At 35.3% G+C, this 20,525-nt stretch overlaps 2 protein-coding genes across 2 annotated transcripts in view; one reads left to right on the top strand and one right to left on the bottom strand.

Moving 5' to 3' along the window:
- Positions 1–1,909, bottom strand: part of LOC117317398 — a 48,065-nt gene extending 46,156 nt beyond the window's left edge. Inside the window, exon 1 of the mRNA XM_033872210.1 lies at positions 1,701–1,909. The gene's annotated coding sequence lies outside the window, so the exon portion shown is untranslated. The remainder of the gene's footprint in view (positions 1–1,700) is intronic.
- A 222-nt stretch (positions 1,910–2,131) lies between these two features.
- LOC117317397 (next to BRCA1 gene 1 protein-like) overlaps positions 2,132–20,525 on the top strand; it is a 28,123-nt gene continuing 9,729 nt past the window's right edge. The window contains exons 1-12 of the mRNA XM_033872209.1: positions 2,132–2,379; positions 3,149–3,211; positions 4,219–4,260; positions 7,545–7,900; positions 8,958–9,060; positions 9,966–10,130; positions 11,690–11,879; positions 13,228–13,300; positions 13,533–13,763; positions 15,886–16,044; positions 16,353–16,488; positions 20,141–20,261. Coding sequence (XP_033728100.1) covers positions 2,278–2,379; positions 3,149–3,211; positions 4,219–4,260; positions 7,545–7,900; positions 8,958–9,060; positions 9,966–10,130; positions 11,690–11,879; positions 13,228–13,300; positions 13,533–13,763; positions 15,886–16,044; positions 16,353–16,488; positions 20,141–20,261 — 1,741 coding nt within the window. The 5' untranslated portion in view covers positions 2,132–2,277. The remainder of the gene's footprint in view (positions 2,380–3,148; positions 3,212–4,218; positions 4,261–7,544; positions 7,901–8,957; positions 9,061–9,965; positions 10,131–11,689; positions 11,880–13,227; positions 13,301–13,532; positions 13,764–15,885; positions 16,045–16,352; positions 16,489–20,140; positions 20,262–20,525) is intronic.

Raw genomic sequence — 20,525 nt, 5'->3', positions numbered from 1 at the left:
TACCATAGACTATCACATGCTCACGTTAAATGTGAGGAACTGTTGGCCCTAATTCGGGAAATCAACACAAAAACAACAAAGCCCTTGCTATTTTTTTTATATTATTATCAAACAATCATAATATACCTTCCATAACAATAATATCAACAATAAATATGACTTGATATCATACATCAACAAAATATATGACATAACAAGAGGCCCAGAGGGCCTGTATCACTCACCTGGTTTCATGAGATATAAAACAAGAATGATGCATATGGTAAGTATATTTGTCGCTGGTATCGCTACAACAATCAATATATCATAAGCATTTTATATGGGTACATGTACATTGGTTTTATTGTAATTCTAAAAATGTTAATTTAGCCAAATTGACCCCTTTTGGCCCCACCCCTCAGCCCCCCTGGGGGGTTAACCCCAACATTTGTACAATTTTGAATACCCACCCCATAACCATGCTACCATACAAATGTGGTTTTTATGTCAAAAAGTACAATTAATCCATGAAATGAAATTGACTTTGAGCGCAACCCCATAGGGACTGCTACCACACAAATGTGAGTGATATCCATTGCTTAGTTTCAGAGAAACCAATTAGCCCCTTTTGGCCCTGCCCCTCAGGACCCAGGGGGGTCAGCCCCACCATTTGAACAATTTTGAATCCCTACCCCAAGGGGATGCTACCAGTCAAATATGAGAGATATCCATTGCTTATATAATTTCAGAGAAGAAGTTGTTTATATCAATTCAGCCAAATTGACCCCTTTTTGCCCCGCTCCTCAGGACCCCAGGGGGTCAGCCCCACCATTTGAACAATTTTGAATCCCTACCCCAAGGGGATGCTACCAGTCAAATATGAGAGATATCGATCCATTGCTTAGTTTCAGAGAAGAAGTTGTTGATATCAATTCAGCCAAATTGACCCCTTTTTGCCCCGCCCCTCAGCCCCCATGGGGGTCAGCCCCGTCATTTGTACAATTTTGAATCCCTACCCCAAGGGGATGCTACCAGTCAAATATGAGAGATATCCATTGCTTAGTTTCAGAGGAGAAGTTGTTTATATCAATTCAGCCAAATTGACCCTGTTTCGCCCCGCCCCTCAGCTCCCCGGGGGGTCAGCCTTGTCATTTGTGCAATTTTGAATCCCTGCCCCAAGGGGATGCTACCAGGCAAATATGAGCGATATCCATTGCTTAGTTTCAGAGAAGAAGTTGTTTATATCAATTTAGCCAAATTGACCCCTTTTGGCCCCGCCCCTCAGCCCCCCAGTGGGTCATCCCCACCATTGGTACAATTCTGAGTCCCCGACCCATAGGGATGCTTTTGACCAAATTTGGTCAGAAGTCGATTGTTGACGGACGGACGACGGACTGACGACAGATGACAGACGCCACGGTATGGCATAAGCTCACCTGGTGAGCTAATAAAAATGATGATAACTTTATCTAGAAATTAATCAGAAGGCTAGTTATAATGAATTTTTAAAACTATAAATACACTAGATATCTACTCTCTTTCCTGTTACATTCCTATACCTATCCTGGTACAACATCAAATGCATGCCATGTGCATAATGCAATGATCAGAGTATGTCTAGACACGAATTATGACGAAATAAACAGCAACTGTCAACGTAGCTAAAAAAATATTCCGGGTATTGTGAAAACGTAGTTACTTTCACTTTCAATATACTTTACCTTCAACTTCCGGAATGACATTCGCTAAATCTGTGCTGTCGTTTCACACAACTTGATGTTTCAATTTCATATTGAAATAAAATCATAACAAGTAATTGTGAATGACAAATTTATCATGGTCCGTTTCAATATGTTATTTGTCATTGTAAACTGTGTTTGATTTTGTAATAGCTGCGTCATTCTACTTCCGATAACGTAATGTCTTAATATCAACACGACCATGTTACTAGTGTTGTATTCTTCCGCGTATACAATTATCACAACCTTGTCAGTGATTTATAAGAAGATTTTATGGCAATATTGGATTGAAATTACACATGAACTGGATGTTAAAGAAGAATTATGTCTGTCATTGGTATTTGTTTTGCATTTTGCATTAAAATATGCAGAACTATTTTGTAAAGGTCACGTGTCATTGTTTTGGTGTGGTGATGAGGTCATTTTGTCAACAACTGAAACTCATAGCCATATGACGTGAAATTCGTCTTAAATCAACGCTATTTTTGGAACCACCTTTACGTTTACCAATGTCAATTCATTTCTCGTAGCCAGAGTGACTTGATATTAAATTCACAACATGGAGGACATTGTGTTCAACGTTAAATTTGAAGGAGAAAGTCTTGCCCCAGACATATTTTGTCTGCCATCACAAACAAAATGGATGGACCTAGAAGCTATGGTGAGAACGGAAACGATACATTATTTGTAGATTTTCAGTCGAAGTATAGATACCACTTAACTATATGAAGACATATCGCTACAAGTTTATCAGTTTTAAAGAAATATTATTAGTTGTCATTCGACCTATATTTAGATCGGTTCAAATCGGATAGCAAATTGTATTTTTTTTCGTGGTATAGAATTATCTATATTCAGCTATAGGCCTAGATATCAAAGCATGCACGGTACTTGTGCGTTTATAAATGCGTATAAAGGTCATGGCCATTGAGTAAGCTCTATTACATCAGGACAAGCCACTTACCATTCTTGACCAGTTAATGTCTTGCATGAGAACCACAAATCTTTCTATAAGATAATCTTAAATTTATAAAGTGGACAACAAAAGTAAATGTCAATTGTCATTGGAATTTGAAGTAAATTAATGCATTGTTTGAAAATGACGGTCAATAAGCATGAAAGATATACACAGGATGGTCTTTGCTCTGCAAGCCAGTTTAGATGAGAGAAGGTAGAGACAGGTTTAAATTTGCCTCTTGTTCCTTTTTAACCACTTATATTAATTATAATCATACATGATTTAAGATCTTTGGTGATAATTCTGATGTTTTTAGTAGGTATATAAATTGGGAATAACATTATATGAAAACGTATTATTTAAATTGAACATATATGTAGAATTAGCTATTACCAATTATATGTGTATAATTATACGAACCATTAAAAGTTAATTATTTCATATTTAACTGTATATTTGTATCTATTACTAGTTGAAGGCCCAGTATGACTGTGAACATGTACAGATATTTTACATCGACCCAGAAGGAGACTATGTAAGTAATCATGTTGAACAATTTTAGAAGTCAATTAAATCACTATTTCTGAGAAATCTGAAGGGTCAAAACAAATATCAAATAGACAAGTCGATCCCTTCAAACCCAAGAGTCATACCTCAATTTGGGTAGTCAAAAACACTCTCAAGGGGCTTCTGGATGCCCTAAAATTTATATTTATAATCTTATTTATTAGATTACTGTGTTGAGTCATCTGTTTGTAAAAAGGATAATTTTCAGAATTTTAGAGGTGTTGAATTGTTGGTATTTCATAATGTATCTATATAGCTAATATACAGTAAAACCCTGCCAACTTGAACTTCAGGGGACCATACGACAATAGTTGGAGGAATATGAGGTATTCAAGTTATGAGAGGTTAAATTCCTAGATTGTAATATAAGGTACTGATCATGAATAATGTGTACAACAAACGTCAGATTATGGTGTTTGCCGAAAGTATACTCAGCAGCCTTAAACAGGAAACCTCTCCGATAGTCGATGATGATGAAATAGTTGTTTTAATTAATACTTCAAACTACGTAGCATATTATGTAATCTTGCCACCTTAAATCTTGTTTGACAAATAGGTAGGATTAATACTATGAATATGAAGGGGATAAATAATAGTTTGAGGAATGTGCAAGTTATTAAACAAATAGCAGATCAAGTTACCCAATGTTTTCTTAATATATCAGGACGCGGTGGGGACCAATCAAACAGTTTGATGAATAGGGGGTATTTTAATTATTGGGGGTTTCGATCAAATCAGGTTTTACTGTATATAATAATAGCATGATCGATATATACATACAATATCAAGTCTGGAAAAGAAATGAATTTGATCCCGTATATTGAACTATAACCAAAGTATTAAAAGATATTAAGTAAATGATTTATCCTTTGCATTTATTGGACTGTAACAAAAGTTTAGCAAAAAAAAAAAGAGATTGTATCTTGTATAATTGACTTTAACTAAGTCTTAAAAATTTAATTCATATATACACAGGTTGCCTTCTGTAGTCAGGAAGAGTTCGAAGAAGCAATTCGTGTAAGTATACAAACCTGTTTCTCTTATAACTGCTCTGTTATCTGATGTGGCAAATTATTTTTCTCATGGATATTCTGAATTATTAGCTCTCCTGGCTTGAAGAGCTAATGCAATGAGTTTATACCGGAGTGTGGCATCCAGCCTTGTCCGACACCTGTTCGGTGTCAACATTTATTTTTCCTTTATAAACAGATTCTTCTCCATAACGAAACATTCTAGAATCAAGATATTCTATTGGCGGGCTCCTGAGATGAAGCCTGACAAAGTTTGTGTATAGAAATGACCTTGACCCATATTGAAAGTCACAGGGGTCAAATTTATTGAAACAAATTCTTATCAAAAGGCATACATGTACTACAGTTGTAATATTTAGCTTGTATACACATATGGTATGAAACCAAAAAAAATTTCATTCTTTGGTTTTCTGAAACACCTTCAATCATGACATTGAACCAATTGCTTACTGGGATGAAGTAAGTCCAGCATAGTTTGTGAAAAGAAATTGCCTTAAACTCAATGTTACAGGAGTTAACTTTCTTTTGATTAACTGATTTAAAGGCATTGAAGCAGTGAATGGCAGGTGAGTGATACAGGCCTTTTGAGCCTCTTGTATCCAAGCAGTGAATAGCAGATGATTGATGTAGGCCAGTTGGGCCTCTTGTTTCCATGAGGAAAATCATTTTGCACATAAATATGCTATTTTGAGTAAATGTCATCTTGACTCAGGTTTTGCAGAATATTAACATATTACATCATACGTATACAGTACCATTGGCCGATTTCATCAAGGGCAGATAACTTCAGGATTTAAACAAAAACAACGTACAATTGTATAATTGTGTGGCAGTTATATCTGTGTTTCCACCAAAATATGAATGTATGTATAAATGCTACATATTTGTGTTACAAATCCTAAGAAATTGTTCTGACAGGAAGATACTACTTTACTCCTTGCATTCTCATGTTACATGTTTAAATGAGGGAATATTTCCTTATTCTATCACATTAATATCAGGTTGTACCAGCTGATAAACTTTTCATTGAAAATTTTTATGAATTGTGATTTACACAAGTATTGTATAATGTATTTAGTCTTATAAGCACACACCTGTCTGGGTTGTCGGGTGACACAGTACAACACACTACCCTTCATCTAGGCTGCTGAGGTTTGTTTCCATGATCAGATATGAAAAGATTTATATTGGGTCACTTGCACAACCAGGCATCCTGGTTTCCTCCCAGAGTAAGATCCCTCATTATCATGTACATGTACATGTGCTTCCATCGATCTGGGATGGCAAAAGGATTAATATAAGTTGGTATTACAACTTTTTTCGCAATTGTAAAATAAATCAAGTTTACATGTTTTCCTTCATTTTTTTCTGGGAAATAGGATGTTTGCACTTTCTTGACATGCATATGTATGTATATAATTGTTCATTCAGTAGTATCAACAGTTCAGACATGTTAACGAGAGCCAAATGTAAACAGGGCTACTTGTTTAAAAATCACTAGCATTTGAAAAATAAATTAAAAGATACACAATTAAAAAATGTAAAAGAATATGCATATTTGAGAAAATAGAAATAAACAGTTTAAATAAAAAAATCACTGAAGAATAAAAAAAAAAAACCCAACTTAATACTGTAAATATTGAGATTTTCACTAAATGAGGTTCCGGAAAGTGAAGGGGCACTAATTATAGAGTCTCAAATTTTTAACCCTGGTTTATAGCCGTTAAAAGTTTCGTTAGGTCTTAGGCTATGTTATATAAGCGGAACAATCATGTGCTAGCCCCATCAATCAAAAAAGATTTTGTATATGTATTTAAAAGTATATTGTGCGCTTATTAATTAAAAGATTAAATATGGTAGCGGTACTTCTGATTTTATGAAGATATATATATATCATGATGGTTAGTAGGTCATTGGTACCAGTGAGTATAACATCTAGAAATTACCTAGAATTATTAAAGTGATTCATCTAGAACTTGTAATCATTTACATTAAAAAACAACCTATATTTAGAACTAACGACACTCGTATATATATATATACCAAAGGGCATATTACAAATCCTCAAGTGTTAGTTTCTAACAGGAAGAAAAAGTACTTATTTCATACTGATAACTCATATATAACCGCACCTGTCCCTGTATGGTATAGAACACTAAATCCCTTTAGTGGGTATACGTATACGTAGCTTACATGACATCAACAATTCTGTACATTGTGAGATTCTTCCTTAATCCTGTCTGACAATATCCACCCAGGGGCTGTGTTGGCCAAGTTGTTAGTGTGTCCCAACACTTTATCACTGGACCTCCACCTCTGGGTTGCAAGTTCGAAACCCATGTGGGGCAGTTGTCTGGTACTGACTATAGGCTGGTGGCTTTATCCTGTCTGGCAATATCCACCCAGGGGCCGCGGTGGCCGAGTGGTGTCCCAACACTTTATCACTGGACCTCCACCTCTGGGTTGCAAGTTCGAAACCCATGTGGGGCAATTGTCTGGTACTGACTATAGGCTGGTGGCTTTATCCTGTCTGACATAATAGGACGATAAACAAAAGAAACCAAACCAAAAAATCTCCAACCAGATTTAAACCAGCTTCCCAAAACAAATGTTCACCACTGGATTACACATCAAACACAGGCAATCCCCTTAATTAAAAGACCATATAGCTTTTGATAGACGTTAAGCAATTTTACAAAACCAGTTTCTTACATCTATCCTCTCAGACAATTTCAGCCCAAAGCTGACTTAAGATTATTAGGCAGCTACTAAGACCTGTCATGATCATGATCATATATCAAGTTACTAATTACCGTTTTTTTTGTTTTTTTTTTCAAGATGAATTATACTCAATTTATATTCAGTTGGTCTGCAAATCACACATACTTTCCATTACCAATAATTAAATATCTAATTAGCATACATGTGTGTCTGCTAACACGCCAGAAAAAAATAGAAAAGATAGATGGGGAAATCGTTTTAAATAGTCACTACTAAGGTTATATAGACAAGCATTCATGACCTTAGTATAGTCTATCATTGAAAATGGCCAGACAAACTTCAGGGTAGACACAAAAATACAGGGACAGTATATATATATATATGGTTAGCAGAAACACAGGTATTTCTTTTTTGGCCTGAATTTTTGGTAATGGAAAGTCAACTCAGTTTGATAATACTTAATGTTTCAGATAGATTCTTGCTATCCTTAAATATCACTATCATTTAAACAAAATTTTGAACAACAAGGCAATATCTTTCTTTCTTCAGATATCAGACAGCTTTTCAAATACCTTACACCTCATAGTGCGTGATTTGGGCCCTGACAGTGAGCCTGATAGAATTGTTCCCACAATTACGCAATCAGAATCCAACAAAACGGACGAGATAGATGCTGGCGCCACAGTGAAACCAGCAGAACAAACAGAGGAGTCCAAGGCCGAGAATGAAGGGGCAAAGGTCGAGGATGAAGGGGCAAAAGTCGAGGATGAAGGGGCAAAGGTCAAGGATGAGGGATCAAATGTGGATGGACAAATGACTGAAACGATTATACATGTAGACGATGCTACTGGTGAAACTACGGAAACAACTCGTGTTGAAGTTCCTTTGGAGACTATTCTGGAAATGTAAGTTTCTAGCCTTTCCGTGAAGAGATTTATGCTTGTATTCTACCATGTTTGCTATGCAACGCCAGTTTTGATTGGTTTAAAACCATGTATTATTTTCCAATAACCCACGCTCGTGCCAATAATACACGCTCGTGAGTCACAGCTGTTATATACCTAATATTCACTCGTTTTATAAAAGGTTACTATAGCCAAGTGGGCTAATGGGTTAGTCTTTCAATAAATTTTTATCACGACGCGAGTTCGAATCCTATGGAGGCCCCCCCTTTTTCTTTTTCTTTTTTTAATCCTTTTTTTTTTTAATTTTCAAAATCAGTGCCATATGATAGATGCTCTTGATCATAGTACTATGTATTGCCTGTATATTTCATCAACAAATAATGGAATACTCAAGAAATAAATTACAAGGTTTTCTCGGGGTTTCCTTGCTGTTTTTCTATTAGAAAGAGGTCAATCTCAGAACTAAACAGTACATGGTAGAATAGAAATAATCAACTTTGACTCGTGTATTGTTGCAGGATATACAACTCGGACTCGAATATTTTGCAATTTTAATTAATAACTCAAGTCTGCAGCCTTCGTTATTAATTAATTGCAAATATCCTCGTCCTCGTTGTATATCCTGCAACAATACACGAATCATCATTAATTATTTCTTAAACAATTGTACATGCATTATTTTCAAGGTTGTCAAATTCATGTTAATACCAGATACCAAGTATACGTAACTCACAGTAAGTTATCAAATAAACAGAATACTTCTTTGTTTTAGTTCCTACTGACAAAAAGTATATTTGACATTTCAAAAGCTGATTGGATCCAAGCGATCACATGATTTTCTTTCAATCAAAAGCATTCTATCATGATTATTGTACTGTCATGGAAGAACAAATTGGAAGATATGCTGGAACCTATTTGAAGTTAAATTTTTTTTTTATCAAATTAAGTTGGAGTATCTTATTGAAGAATGATTAAAAATTACTTGGTTGATCTAGGAGTACTATTGTTACAGTATTAAATAGATTTTGTATTTTATCTTAATTTTTATTTTTTCCAGGATGGGAAAGACAGCTTCACAACAACAGGATGTTGTTGATGAGACAGGGGAGACAACTCCTCTCCTTCGTAATGAGGACAAACCACGACCTTCTGATAAAAAAGTAGGATCATAGTGTCATATGTTTCATAATTATTTTTACATGCATGCTTATATTTTATGGCACAAGAAATCTGGTTTTTGACATAAAAATCAGCACAAGCCACAAGATAACACCAGATATGTTCATTATGCTGGTTGACATGGTAACACTTTTTTTAAAGCCTGATCCAAGTTTTGAGAGAGTTTCAAAAATCAGAATTACCATCTACTACGTCAGTATAATAAACTGTGTACAAAATTGAATGTTTAGGATCTGTGATATTTCATCACAAATATATCATTTAAATTTATGTAACTATAACATGTATTTTGAAAAGCATATGAAACCTTCGCCTATTTCACGAGAATTGAATGTTAAAGCTAAAGGCAACATAGTTAAAATTGGTTGGTAATTGTAATCATTACTATAATAATGAGTTGGTGGAAGACCATAGTCAATATCTCCTTACTTACGATTATGGTAGTAAATAACAAAGCATTCACCTTGAGATTCATTTCACTGAAATTTAATAATATAAACTGGACATATCATGGGACTGGTGTTGATGCTTTGACCTTAACAAAGAATGCCAATTAAGTAAGTTATAATTATTTGACAATCTGTGATGTTTTAAGTAACGTGTTTCAATAGTAATCCGGAATAATATGAGCCTACAAACTAAGTTTACTATGTCCAAGCGACTTTAGAGGCCAACCAGCCATGGAATTAAATCAAACTCATTAGACTTATTGTTAAATATTTGGAAAATCTGAGGTGTCTTTCGAATACAATAGTTTGTCTTAAATTATCTATTCGTATATCTGATAGATGTTAATATTCATGTAATCCCCACATTGTAATTATCTTTATGTAATCCCCATGTTGTGATTATCTTTTTGTAATCCCCTTTGTGTGATTATCTTCAGATTGAGAAGAAGATGAAGACAAAGAAGCTAATGAAGGAGTCTCGTAGATTAACTCAGAGTGCTGACCGTGGTGCAAAACCAAAGAAGTTGACCCTTGACCTTGAGTCTGGCGAGTCCGATGAGGTTGCAATGCCATATTCTGTCTTTGTCAAGTTCATGCAACAGGTATGTATTCTTTATTATATTATATCCTGTTTCTTTTCCTGACTATCATCGATGTGTTCTGTTATAGACTGTTTCTTTTCCTGACTGTCATTGATGTGTTCTGTTATAGTCTGTTTCTTTTACTGTACTGTCATCGATGTGTTCTGTTATAGTCTGTTTCTTTTCCTAACTGTCATCGATGTGTTTTGTTATAGTCTGTTTCTTTTCCTAACTGTCATTGATGTGTTCTGTTATAGTCTGTTTCTTTTACTGTACTGTCATCGATGTGTTCTGTTATAGTCTGTTTCTTTTCCTGACTATCATCGATGTGTTCTGTTATAGTCTGTTTCTTTTACTGTACTGTCATCGATGTGTTCTGTTATAGTCTGTTTCTTTTCCTAACTGTCATCGATGTGTTTTGTTATAGTCTGTTTCTTTTCCTAACTGTCATTGATGTGTTCTGTTATAGTCTGTTTCTTTTACTGTACTGTCATTGATGTATTTTGTTATAGTCTGTTTCTTTTCCTGACTGTCATTGATGTGTTCTGTTATAGTCTGTTTCTTTTACTGTACTGTCATCGATGTGTTCTGTTATAGTCTGTTTCTTTTCCTGACTGTCATTGATGTGTATTGTTATAGTCTGTTTATTTTACTGTACTGTCATTGATGTGTTTTGTTATAGTCTGTTTCTTTTCCTGACTGTCATTGATGTGTTCTGTTATAGTCTGTTTCTTTTACTGTACTGTCATCGATGTGTTCTGTTATAGTCTGTTTCTTTTCCTGACTGTCATTGATGTGTATTGTTATAGTCTGTTTCTTTTACTGTACTGTCATTGATGTGTTTTGTTATAGTCTGTTTCTTTTCCTGGCTGTCATTGATGTGTATTGTTATAGTCTGTTTCTTTTACTGTACTGTCATTGATGTGTTCTGTTATAGTCTGTTTCTTTTCCTGACTGTCATTGATGTGTTCTGTTATAGTCTGTTTCTTTTACTGTACTGTCATCGATGTGTTCTGTTATAGTCTGTTTCTTTTCCTGACTGTCATTGATGTGTTTTGTTATAGTCTGTTTCTTTTCCTGACTGTCATTGATGTGTTCTGTTATAGTCTGTTTCTTTTACTGTACTGTCATCGATGTGTTCTGTTATAGTCTGTTTCTTTTCCTGACTGTCATTGATGTGTATTGTTATAGTCTGTTTCTTTTACTGTACTGTCATTGATGTGTTTTGTTATAGTCTGTTTCTTTTCCTGACTGTCATTGATGTGTATTGTTATAGTCTGTTTCTTTTACTGTACTGTCATTGATGTGTTCTGTTATAGTCTGTTTCTTTTCCTAACTGTCATCAATGTGTTCTGTTATAGACTGTTTCTTTTCCTGACTGTCATTGATGTGTTCTGTTATAGTCTGTTTCTTTTCCTAACTGTCATTAATGTGTTCTGTTATAGTCTGTTTCTTTTACTGTACTGCCATTGATGTGTTCTGTTATAGTCTGTTTCTTTTCCTTACAGTTTGCCATGTATTTTTTTTTTATTGTTTCATTCCATTATTGAACCCTAATATTCTATTTACCTTCCCCTCAGCTGAAGACCGAACTAAGAACAGAAATAGTTAAGGATGTCACAAAGAAGACCGTTCGTCATGTCCTCAAGGGGCTAGATGGTGCTGTCATTCAGTCTGTAAAAGGACCCGAGGGGGTTGACCCAGCTGTGACATCCCAAACAGGCAAACAAGAGGAAACTACTCCTAAAACAGAAATGCCTTCAAGTCACCGTGAGTCCTCTTTTCTTGTTAGTCTCCTACTGGTGGACCTGGGGGGACTATAGCTACTGGTGGAACTGGGGAGTCTCCTATAGCTACTGGTGGAACTGGGGAGTCTCCTATAGCTACTGGTGGAACTGGGGGGTCTCCTATAGCTACTGGTGGAACCTGGGGGAGTCTCCTATAGCTACTGGTGGAACTGGGGAGTCTCCTATAGCTACTGGTGGAACTGGGGAGTCTCCTATAGCTACTGGTGGAACTGGGGAGTCTCCTATAGCTACTGGTGGAACTGGGGAGTCTCCTATAGCTACTGGTGGACCTGGGGGGTCTCCTATAGCTACTGGTGGACCTGGGGGGTCTCCTTTAGCTACTGGTGGACCTGGGGGGTCTCCTATAGCTACTGGTGGACCTGGGGGGTCTCCTATAGCTACTGGTGGACCTGGGGGGTCTCCTATAGCTACTGGTGGACCTGGGGGGTCTCCTATAGCTACTGGTGGAACTGGGGAGTCCTAGGGGGGGAGGGGGGGGGGGGGGGGGGGGGGGGGACTATAGCTACTGGTGGAACTGGGGAGTCTTCTATAGCTACTGGTGGAACTGGGGAGTCTCCTATAGCTACTGGTGGACCTGGGGGTCTCCTATAGCTACTGGTGGACCTGGGGGGGACTATAGCTACTGGTGGAACTGGGGGGACTATATCTTGTCATGCATATGTACTGCACTCAGGGGGCTTCATACCTTGAGAGATGTTTGATCAAACTTCACACAATGATAAAGGACTATAATATCTCGAGTTTCATGGATTTTTGGTCAAGGTTCTGTTCCTTTTTTGAGTGGGGCCAGTAAGGAACAAGTATTACTTAAGCAAAACCCAAATATGTGTTGATTTTTATCATACATTAGTATTCACTGTTTTTTCATATGTTGAATATTTTTGATGTGTTGAAGAAACCTACAGATTCCTAATATATTGATAATATATATCAGTGCTATTAGAGATGGTCCCTTATCAAATTATAGATCTTTAAGTGATGACATTATGTTGATTTAAAAAATCTTCAAAAAAAAAAATTAAGTGATGTCTTTTTATAAACATGACAGTCCATGTCTAAAAAGTTTATATCATACTTCACTGTTCATTAAGTCCCCATTTTAAAGAGCATGTTCTATCAGCCACATTACACAATGAGATAATATGATATCGTGATGAACACTTTCATTTTATACGATTGCACGATTTAATGTATTGGGACGAAACTGCATCTGAGGTATACTTCATGTATTGATGAGCGAATTTTTTATTAAGCGTATGAAAAAGTGTAATTCCTATGGTATATGAATTGCTGATCTGATCTCTTTGCAGCCATATATTACCATGAAGGAATCATTTGTAACTTCTGTGAACGAGTAATAGTGGGGGCGCGGTACAAGTGCTGGTAAGCTATGCTTAAGTTAATTTCTCCTAAGATGTTTCTTGTAGAATAATGATAAAATGATACAAATCCTGATCAATAATGAGCATAAGAAATATTTAGAGTGATCAGTGTAAATGCAACATCAAACCACCATGAATATTTTTCTAGTTTTTTTTAAAGATTTTGTTCTGCTATTTAAGACACTGGACAAGTAGATCAATGGTAATTATCATGGATGTATGTTTAATTCCAGTAACTGTGTTGACTACGATCTTTGTGAAGAGTGTGAGGCTGTTAATGGAGTACATGATACAGATCATGTGTTCCTGAAGCTCCGCAAACCAACCCAAATCCGTCGCCAGTCTCCATTGTTCAAGACAACATTTTACCGTCAAAGGGAGGAAACTGCACCTCAAGAACTAATCACAGAGGCACAGGTCAATCAGGACTGCATGACGGAACTTCTTCAGTCCAAGTTTGACAAGTAGGATTTTTTTATTAGTCTGTGTCCTGCATTTAAGGATATATGCTACTTTAGACTTTTTATCATGTGTTAGAGTTATCTCCCTTAATGATCTTTTAGTTGTCTTACATAATTATTTGTGACTAGTGTTAAAGATATGTACGAAAGCCGACTGGGACCATTTTCGTAGGAGAGAAAGTAATGTGTTATTGCGCGAAACCAACACATTATATCGCAAAACTTTTGTGTTACTAACTATTATTTTCTTGAATTGATAAATCATCATATTCACCTGAAAACAGGTTGATAATTGTATAATATTGCGAAACTTTTACGTTATTATGCGAAACAGGTTTCATTAAACGGTGAAATTGTTTCCAACTATCAGATACTGACTTGTAGTTCATTAAGAATGAACAATGCAACATCGTATATATCCGAGAACTTATTTACTTCTTGTTAAACACAGTCGTTTCAAATATCGTTTAAGTGTTGACTTGCATAGAACATTACTCTATCTACTATTGCTAAATAAACCTCAAAATTTCAGCTATGTGATAGGCCAAGCTAAAAATACAATCTCACTAAACGGTCCTGCTTCATGTCGATACTCTTCAAAAGTAACCAACACTTCTTATATATATATATACTTTAAACATACTTATTTTAGCATAGTCAAATTTTTGCGCAAACACAGAAAAATGTGAAATATGATTTATTAGCGTGTACATGAATTAGTGCAGTCCGAAGGTTCAAATCAGGAAAAACTTCATCTCTAAAATTAGACACCCGCTCAACATGCGAGCACTTACAGATGTATGCTGGGGCTACACATGCTCTACAGGTAAATCACTAGTCAACTGTTTTCATTAAAATTACTTGTAGTCATTCCATTGTTAACTTCTAATATCCCACCTCCAGCAATGAATGATCACATAGCAATCCTTACGATCTTAGTCAGTAACATGTTTGAAAGACTCAATGGTATCAAAAACATCACAGAGAAAATTATCCAGCTCTATTAAATTGAAACAAAAGAAAATAAGAAGGCTGAATATAGAAGGCATATTTCCAATGACGTTATATAGCGATAAAAGAATGAGAGGGTTTCTGAGTCTGGGCTGGCGAAGAAAAGAAAATGTACAGGGTTTCAAAGTGATCAATAGGGTGGTCGGGTGGCACAGTGGTAACACACTTGCCTTTCACCTAGGCGGCCGGAGTTCGATTCCCCGATCGGACGTGAAAAGGTATGGGGTCACCTGCACGACCACGTGGGTTTTCCCCGGGTACTCCGGTTTCCCCCCATGGTAAGACCCCTCGCGCGCTTCCATCCGGGCCAACAAGTGTGATTAATATAAGTTAATATAACTTGTTTCGCAATTGTTGTAAAATAAATAAAGTTTACAAAGTGATCAATAGGTAGAATTTTGACCTGTCAGTACCCTGATAAGTAAACAAAAAATCTATATTAACATCCTCCCAGCCCAGGTAGATATTCTGATAATTTGTTTGTCACCTGGTAGAAAGGGTGGTCTGTTAATTAATGACAAACAAAGGATCCAACACCTGACATGCGACAAGCTGTTCACGGCTCGCTGCACACTGGGTAAGTTTGACCACAGGTAACTTGTCGCAATTATGTGGTCAATTAACGTTAATTAGTGGTGTCTGGGACCGTCAAAAGTGGTCATAATATGGAATAGCATAGTGGTCATATTACTGCCAGCAAGTACATGTTCAGTTTTAGATTTAAAACTTTAGCGCTGTACATAAATTATGGCTGCACAAACTGTGCGAAAAGCGCTAAAATTAAACTACTACTAAAATAAGTAAGTTTTAAACAGCATATAGTTTTGCAATATAACACATTAATTTCGCAATCTAACATGTTAGTTTCAAGTAATAACGCATTAGTTTTGTGATGTAACTTGAGAATTTTGCTTAATGACGCATTAGTTTGTGTAATAACGCGTTAATTTCCCTTGAAATCTATAAAGTAGAATTAATGTTGCAATACTGTCTTATCTGTTGGGGGAAATATGTCCAGTTTTATACTGCCTGACACATGGAGATATATAGATCCTGTTAGATTTTTATGATATAGATCCTGTAAGATTTTTATGATAGTGTGTTGTACTTGTAGGATACAGGAGAAAACTGCCCGTAAACAAGAAAGGCTGAGGAGGAAAGAAGAAAAACTCCTCCACAAACAACGCAGAAAGGAGGAACTTCTCAAACGAAGACTTGATACCCAGCGTGACGAACCACTGAAGCGTGAAAGACTTGAAGTGCCCCTAAAGAGGTATTGTTTTTCGATTTCTGTATATGCCAATGACTATGAATCTTATCACTTCATTCTAAAACACTTAAAAAAGGATGGACATATCTCCTGTAGGATTTCTGTATTTGGATACATTTCTATTGATATTTACATTTAAAGTCTTTAAAAAACCAAATCTGAGACCTTAAAATAGGATTCCTTTATTGTACAAGTAACTTTGTTTTTACAAATCTGAGATCTTAGAATGTTACTCATACGTTGTAAAATTAACTGTTAGAAATTAGAAGGTTTAAAAAAGAACTGTAAGAGGCCTACAATTAATGTTATAGACACGTGGGCTTCGATGCAACCTTTCTGTACGATGTGACTATACCTGACGATACTAAAGTCCAGCCAGGAACTAAACTCCTGAAAACCTGGCGTATGAAGAATACAGGGAGTCGCACCTGGAATGAATGCACTAAGGTCGGTATTAACTTTGCAAAGATGGAACATGTAAAGACACTTAAGATGGTTAAATGTATAAATGTAAAGTCACTAAAGATGGTTTAATGTATAAATATAAAGTCACTAAAGATGCATGGTTAAATGTATAAATGTAAAGTCACTAAAGATGGTTTAATGTATAAATATAAAGTCACTAAAGATGGTTTAATGTATAAATATAAAGTCACTAAAGATGCATGGTTAAATGTATAAATGTAAAGTCACTAAAGATGGTTTAATGTATAAATATAAAGTCACTAAAGATGGTTTAATGTATAAATGTAAAGTCACTAAAGATGGTTAAATGTATAAATATAAAGTCACTAAAGATGGTTAAATGTATAAATGTAAAGGCACTAAAGATGGTTAAATGTGTAGATATAAAGGCACTAACGATGGTTAAATGTGTAAATGTAAAGGCACTAAAGATGGTTAAATGTGTAAATATAAAGTCACTAAAGATGGTTCAATGTATAAATATAAAGTCACTAAAGATGGTTTAATGTATAAATATAAAGTCACTAAAGATGGTTTAATGTATAAATATAAAGTCACTAAAGATGGTTTAATGTATAAATATAAAGTCACTAAAGATGGTTAAATGTATAAATATAAAGTCACTAAAGATGGTTTAACTCTTTCCGTACTCACGACGACTACAGACGTCACAAAAATGTGCTCTTGTATCCTTCATGACGACTACACACGTCACAATTATCATGTCTTCCATCCTTTGTGACGACTCAAATCGTCGTAAAACATCGCGAAAGATGTTGATATTACTTGCTGGTTTAGCATAGTCATACGAAGGAATTGACACGGAAATGATGTTTTTAAGAAATAAAAAGCAAAGTAAATATTGTATTGATGGTATATTTTACGTACCAGAAGCATAATTCATTCGTTAAGATTGTCTATTTCAAAGAATTCCGCCGGTTCATGCCGAGCTGTTTACATAGCTACAAAATGGCGGCCTCAAATTTACTTTCGTTTTTTGCGAGATTGTTGAGGTGTTAAACACAATAAAACAATTAAAAACGATAATATATATATAATTGAGTAACGTTTATCATCAAAATAAGTAAGAAATACGTAAAATATTTTTACACACCGAAAAAACGATGTTTTGGCTGCGTGATTTCTTGCACATGTGTGACACATGTGCCGATTAACATGTCATTTCCCGCGATTCTGTCTTGTAATTTCGCCGTATTTTAAAGGAAAAATTGGGTAAAAGAGTTTCCGTACTCAGTACTTGTTCCATATGATAAACTTCATTTAATATTAAGCATTATACAACAGTAAAAGATCAGTAAAAGATCGTTTTATCGACGTCTGATGTGATAGCCATATCCTCCAATACACAAAGGACCTACCCAGCATTCACTTCCGGTAGCGACCGCGAAATTTGAATGAGTACGTAAAGAGTTAATGTATAAATATAAAGTCACTAAAGATGGTTAAATGTATAAATATAAAGTCACTAAAGATGGTTTAATGTATAAATGCAAAGGCACTAAAGATGGTTAAATGTATAAATGTAAAGGCACTAAAGATGGTTTAATGTATAAATGTAAAGGCACTAAAGATGGTTAAATGTATAAATGTAAAGGCACTAAAGATGGTTTAATGTATAAATATAAAGTCACTTAAGATGGTTTAATGTATAAATATAAAGGCACTAAAGATGGTTAAATGTGTAAATATAAAGGCACTAAAGATGGTTAAATGTATAAATATAAAGTCACTAAAGATGGTTAATGTATAAATGTAAAGGCACTAAAGATGGTTAAATGTATAAATGTATTATTATCTTGGGAGATTTACAGTATTTGACTGGCAGTATTGTTAGTTAAGAAACCAAGGCGACTAAAAGGGCGGACTGATTTTACCCAATTTTTGATCCATATTGACTGAAGGATGTACTTGGTAGTATTAATACAGAATTTCATCAGCGCTAGTTTCAAATGATTAAATCCTTTTTATTTATTTTCAAACTGCCTCATCTTAGCATGATCAAATTTATTTTAAAATGATTAAAAAAATGTTATAAAAAAGTCTTAATTACTTTGTGATTCCATGTCATTTGTAGCTTAAAGCTTGATTTGCTTGTTCTTTGATCACAAAATGTTTCACTTACTTTAACAGTGATATGAATCTGAATTGAAATGAAACAATTATGGTTGATCTGGTCAGAGTAAGGGAACAGTTTTTTAAGTTGGTTGATTTGGAAAATTTTGGAACTTTCAGTCCTGATGAGTGACAATTTTCATGACCTTATTTATTCGATAAAGATAATACAATAGGTTCTCATATTCGTCTTTCCTGAATTAAAATAAATAAATGACTTCATATGTTCACTTGTAACTTTGATTCTGATTGGTTGTGTGATTAAGGTAACTTTGATTCTGATTGGTTGTGTGATTAAGGTAACTTTGATTCTGATTGGTTGTGTGATTAAGGTAACTTTGATTCTAATTGGTTGTGTGATTAAGGTAACTTTGATTCTGATTGGTTGTGTGATTAAGGTAACTTTGATTCTAATTGGTTGTGTGATTAAGGTAACTTTGATTCTGATTGGTTGTGTGATTAAGGTAACTTTGATTCTAATTGGTTGTGTGATTAAGGTAACTTTGATTCTGATTGGTTGTGTGATTAAGGTAACTTTGATTCTAATTGGTTGTGTGATTAAGGTAACTTTGATTCTAATTGGTTGTGTGATTAAGGTAACTTTGATTCTAATTGGTTGTGTGATTAAGGTAACTTTGATTCTGATTGGTTGTGTGATTAAGGTAACTTTGATTCTAATTGGTTGTGTGATTAAGGTAACTTTGATTCTAATTGGTTGTGTGATTAAGGTAACTTTGATTCTGATTGGTTGTGTGATTAAGGTAACTTTGATTCTAATTGGTTGTGTGATTAAGGTAACTTTGATTCTGATTGGTTGTGTGATTAAGGTAACTTTGATTCTAATTGGTTGTGTGATTAAGGTAACTTTGATTCTGATTGGTTGTGTGATTAAGGTAACTTTGATTCTAATTGGTTGTGTGATTAAGGTAACTTTGATTCTAATTGGTTGTGTGATTAAGGTAACTTTGATTCTAATTGGTTGTGTGATTAAGGTAACTTTGATTCTGATTGGTTGTGTGATTAAGGTAACTTTGATTCTAATTGGTTGTGTGATTAAGGTAACTTTGATTCTGATTGGTTGTGTGATTAAGGTTTCCGACTCGATCCCTTCACCTCTAGGTAACGAGTTCCAAATCCACATGGGTCAGTTGTCTCACTGATACGCCGGCTTTTCTCCAAAACCTGGCACGTCCTTAAATGACCCTTGCTGTTAATAGGACGTTAAACAAAATAACCTAACCAGTGATTCCTATTCATCTTTCCTAAACTAGAGTAAATAATCAACTCCACACATGTTATAATGTAGTTGGAAATTCCCTAAAATGTGACTGTATTGACAGGGCCTAGCTGATAAGGTTATAGGTCTCAAATATTCACAATTCCTAAAGTGAAATAGAGGAATTACACATATACTCCTTACATTTATTCGTATATCTTATTCCTGACAAATAACTCTTTACATAGCCTGGTTTATGTGATTTTGATTTGTGTTTCCTCATAGCTCCACCTGGTTTACGGATCCTTCCCCGCCCTTAACAGACATCAGGATATCGATATTGCACCACTGGCCCCCGGAGATGAAGCGGATATCTCTGTTGAACTTATTGCACCACAGAGACCAGGTAGAAACTTGTTTTTATAGAGTCTTGGGGGCTCTCATTCGGTTACTTTATTGTAACCTCTTCGATTTGGCCTTTTAAATTCGGGGAATTTCTTGCCCCCAATTCATTATATCATATTTTGTGTATTTATTTCTTATGTAGATGATATGCTTGGGATCGCCCAAGCTCGGGGGTCGCCCCATCTGAAACAGTCTTAGCAGAACTGCCTGCTTTTTAGCTACCAACTGCTTACTCTGTGGCTTGAGGTCGCTCAAGCTAGGTTTC

Source organism: Pecten maximus, chromosome 19 (genome assembly GCF_902652985.1).
Source record: "Pecten maximus chromosome 19, xPecMax1.1, whole genome shotgun sequence".
NCBI lineage: Eukaryota > Metazoa > Mollusca > Bivalvia > Pectinida > Pectinidae > Pecten > Pecten maximus.
Note: the sequence above shows the minus strand (reverse complement) of the source record. Positions and strands in the feature narration are given on the sequence as shown.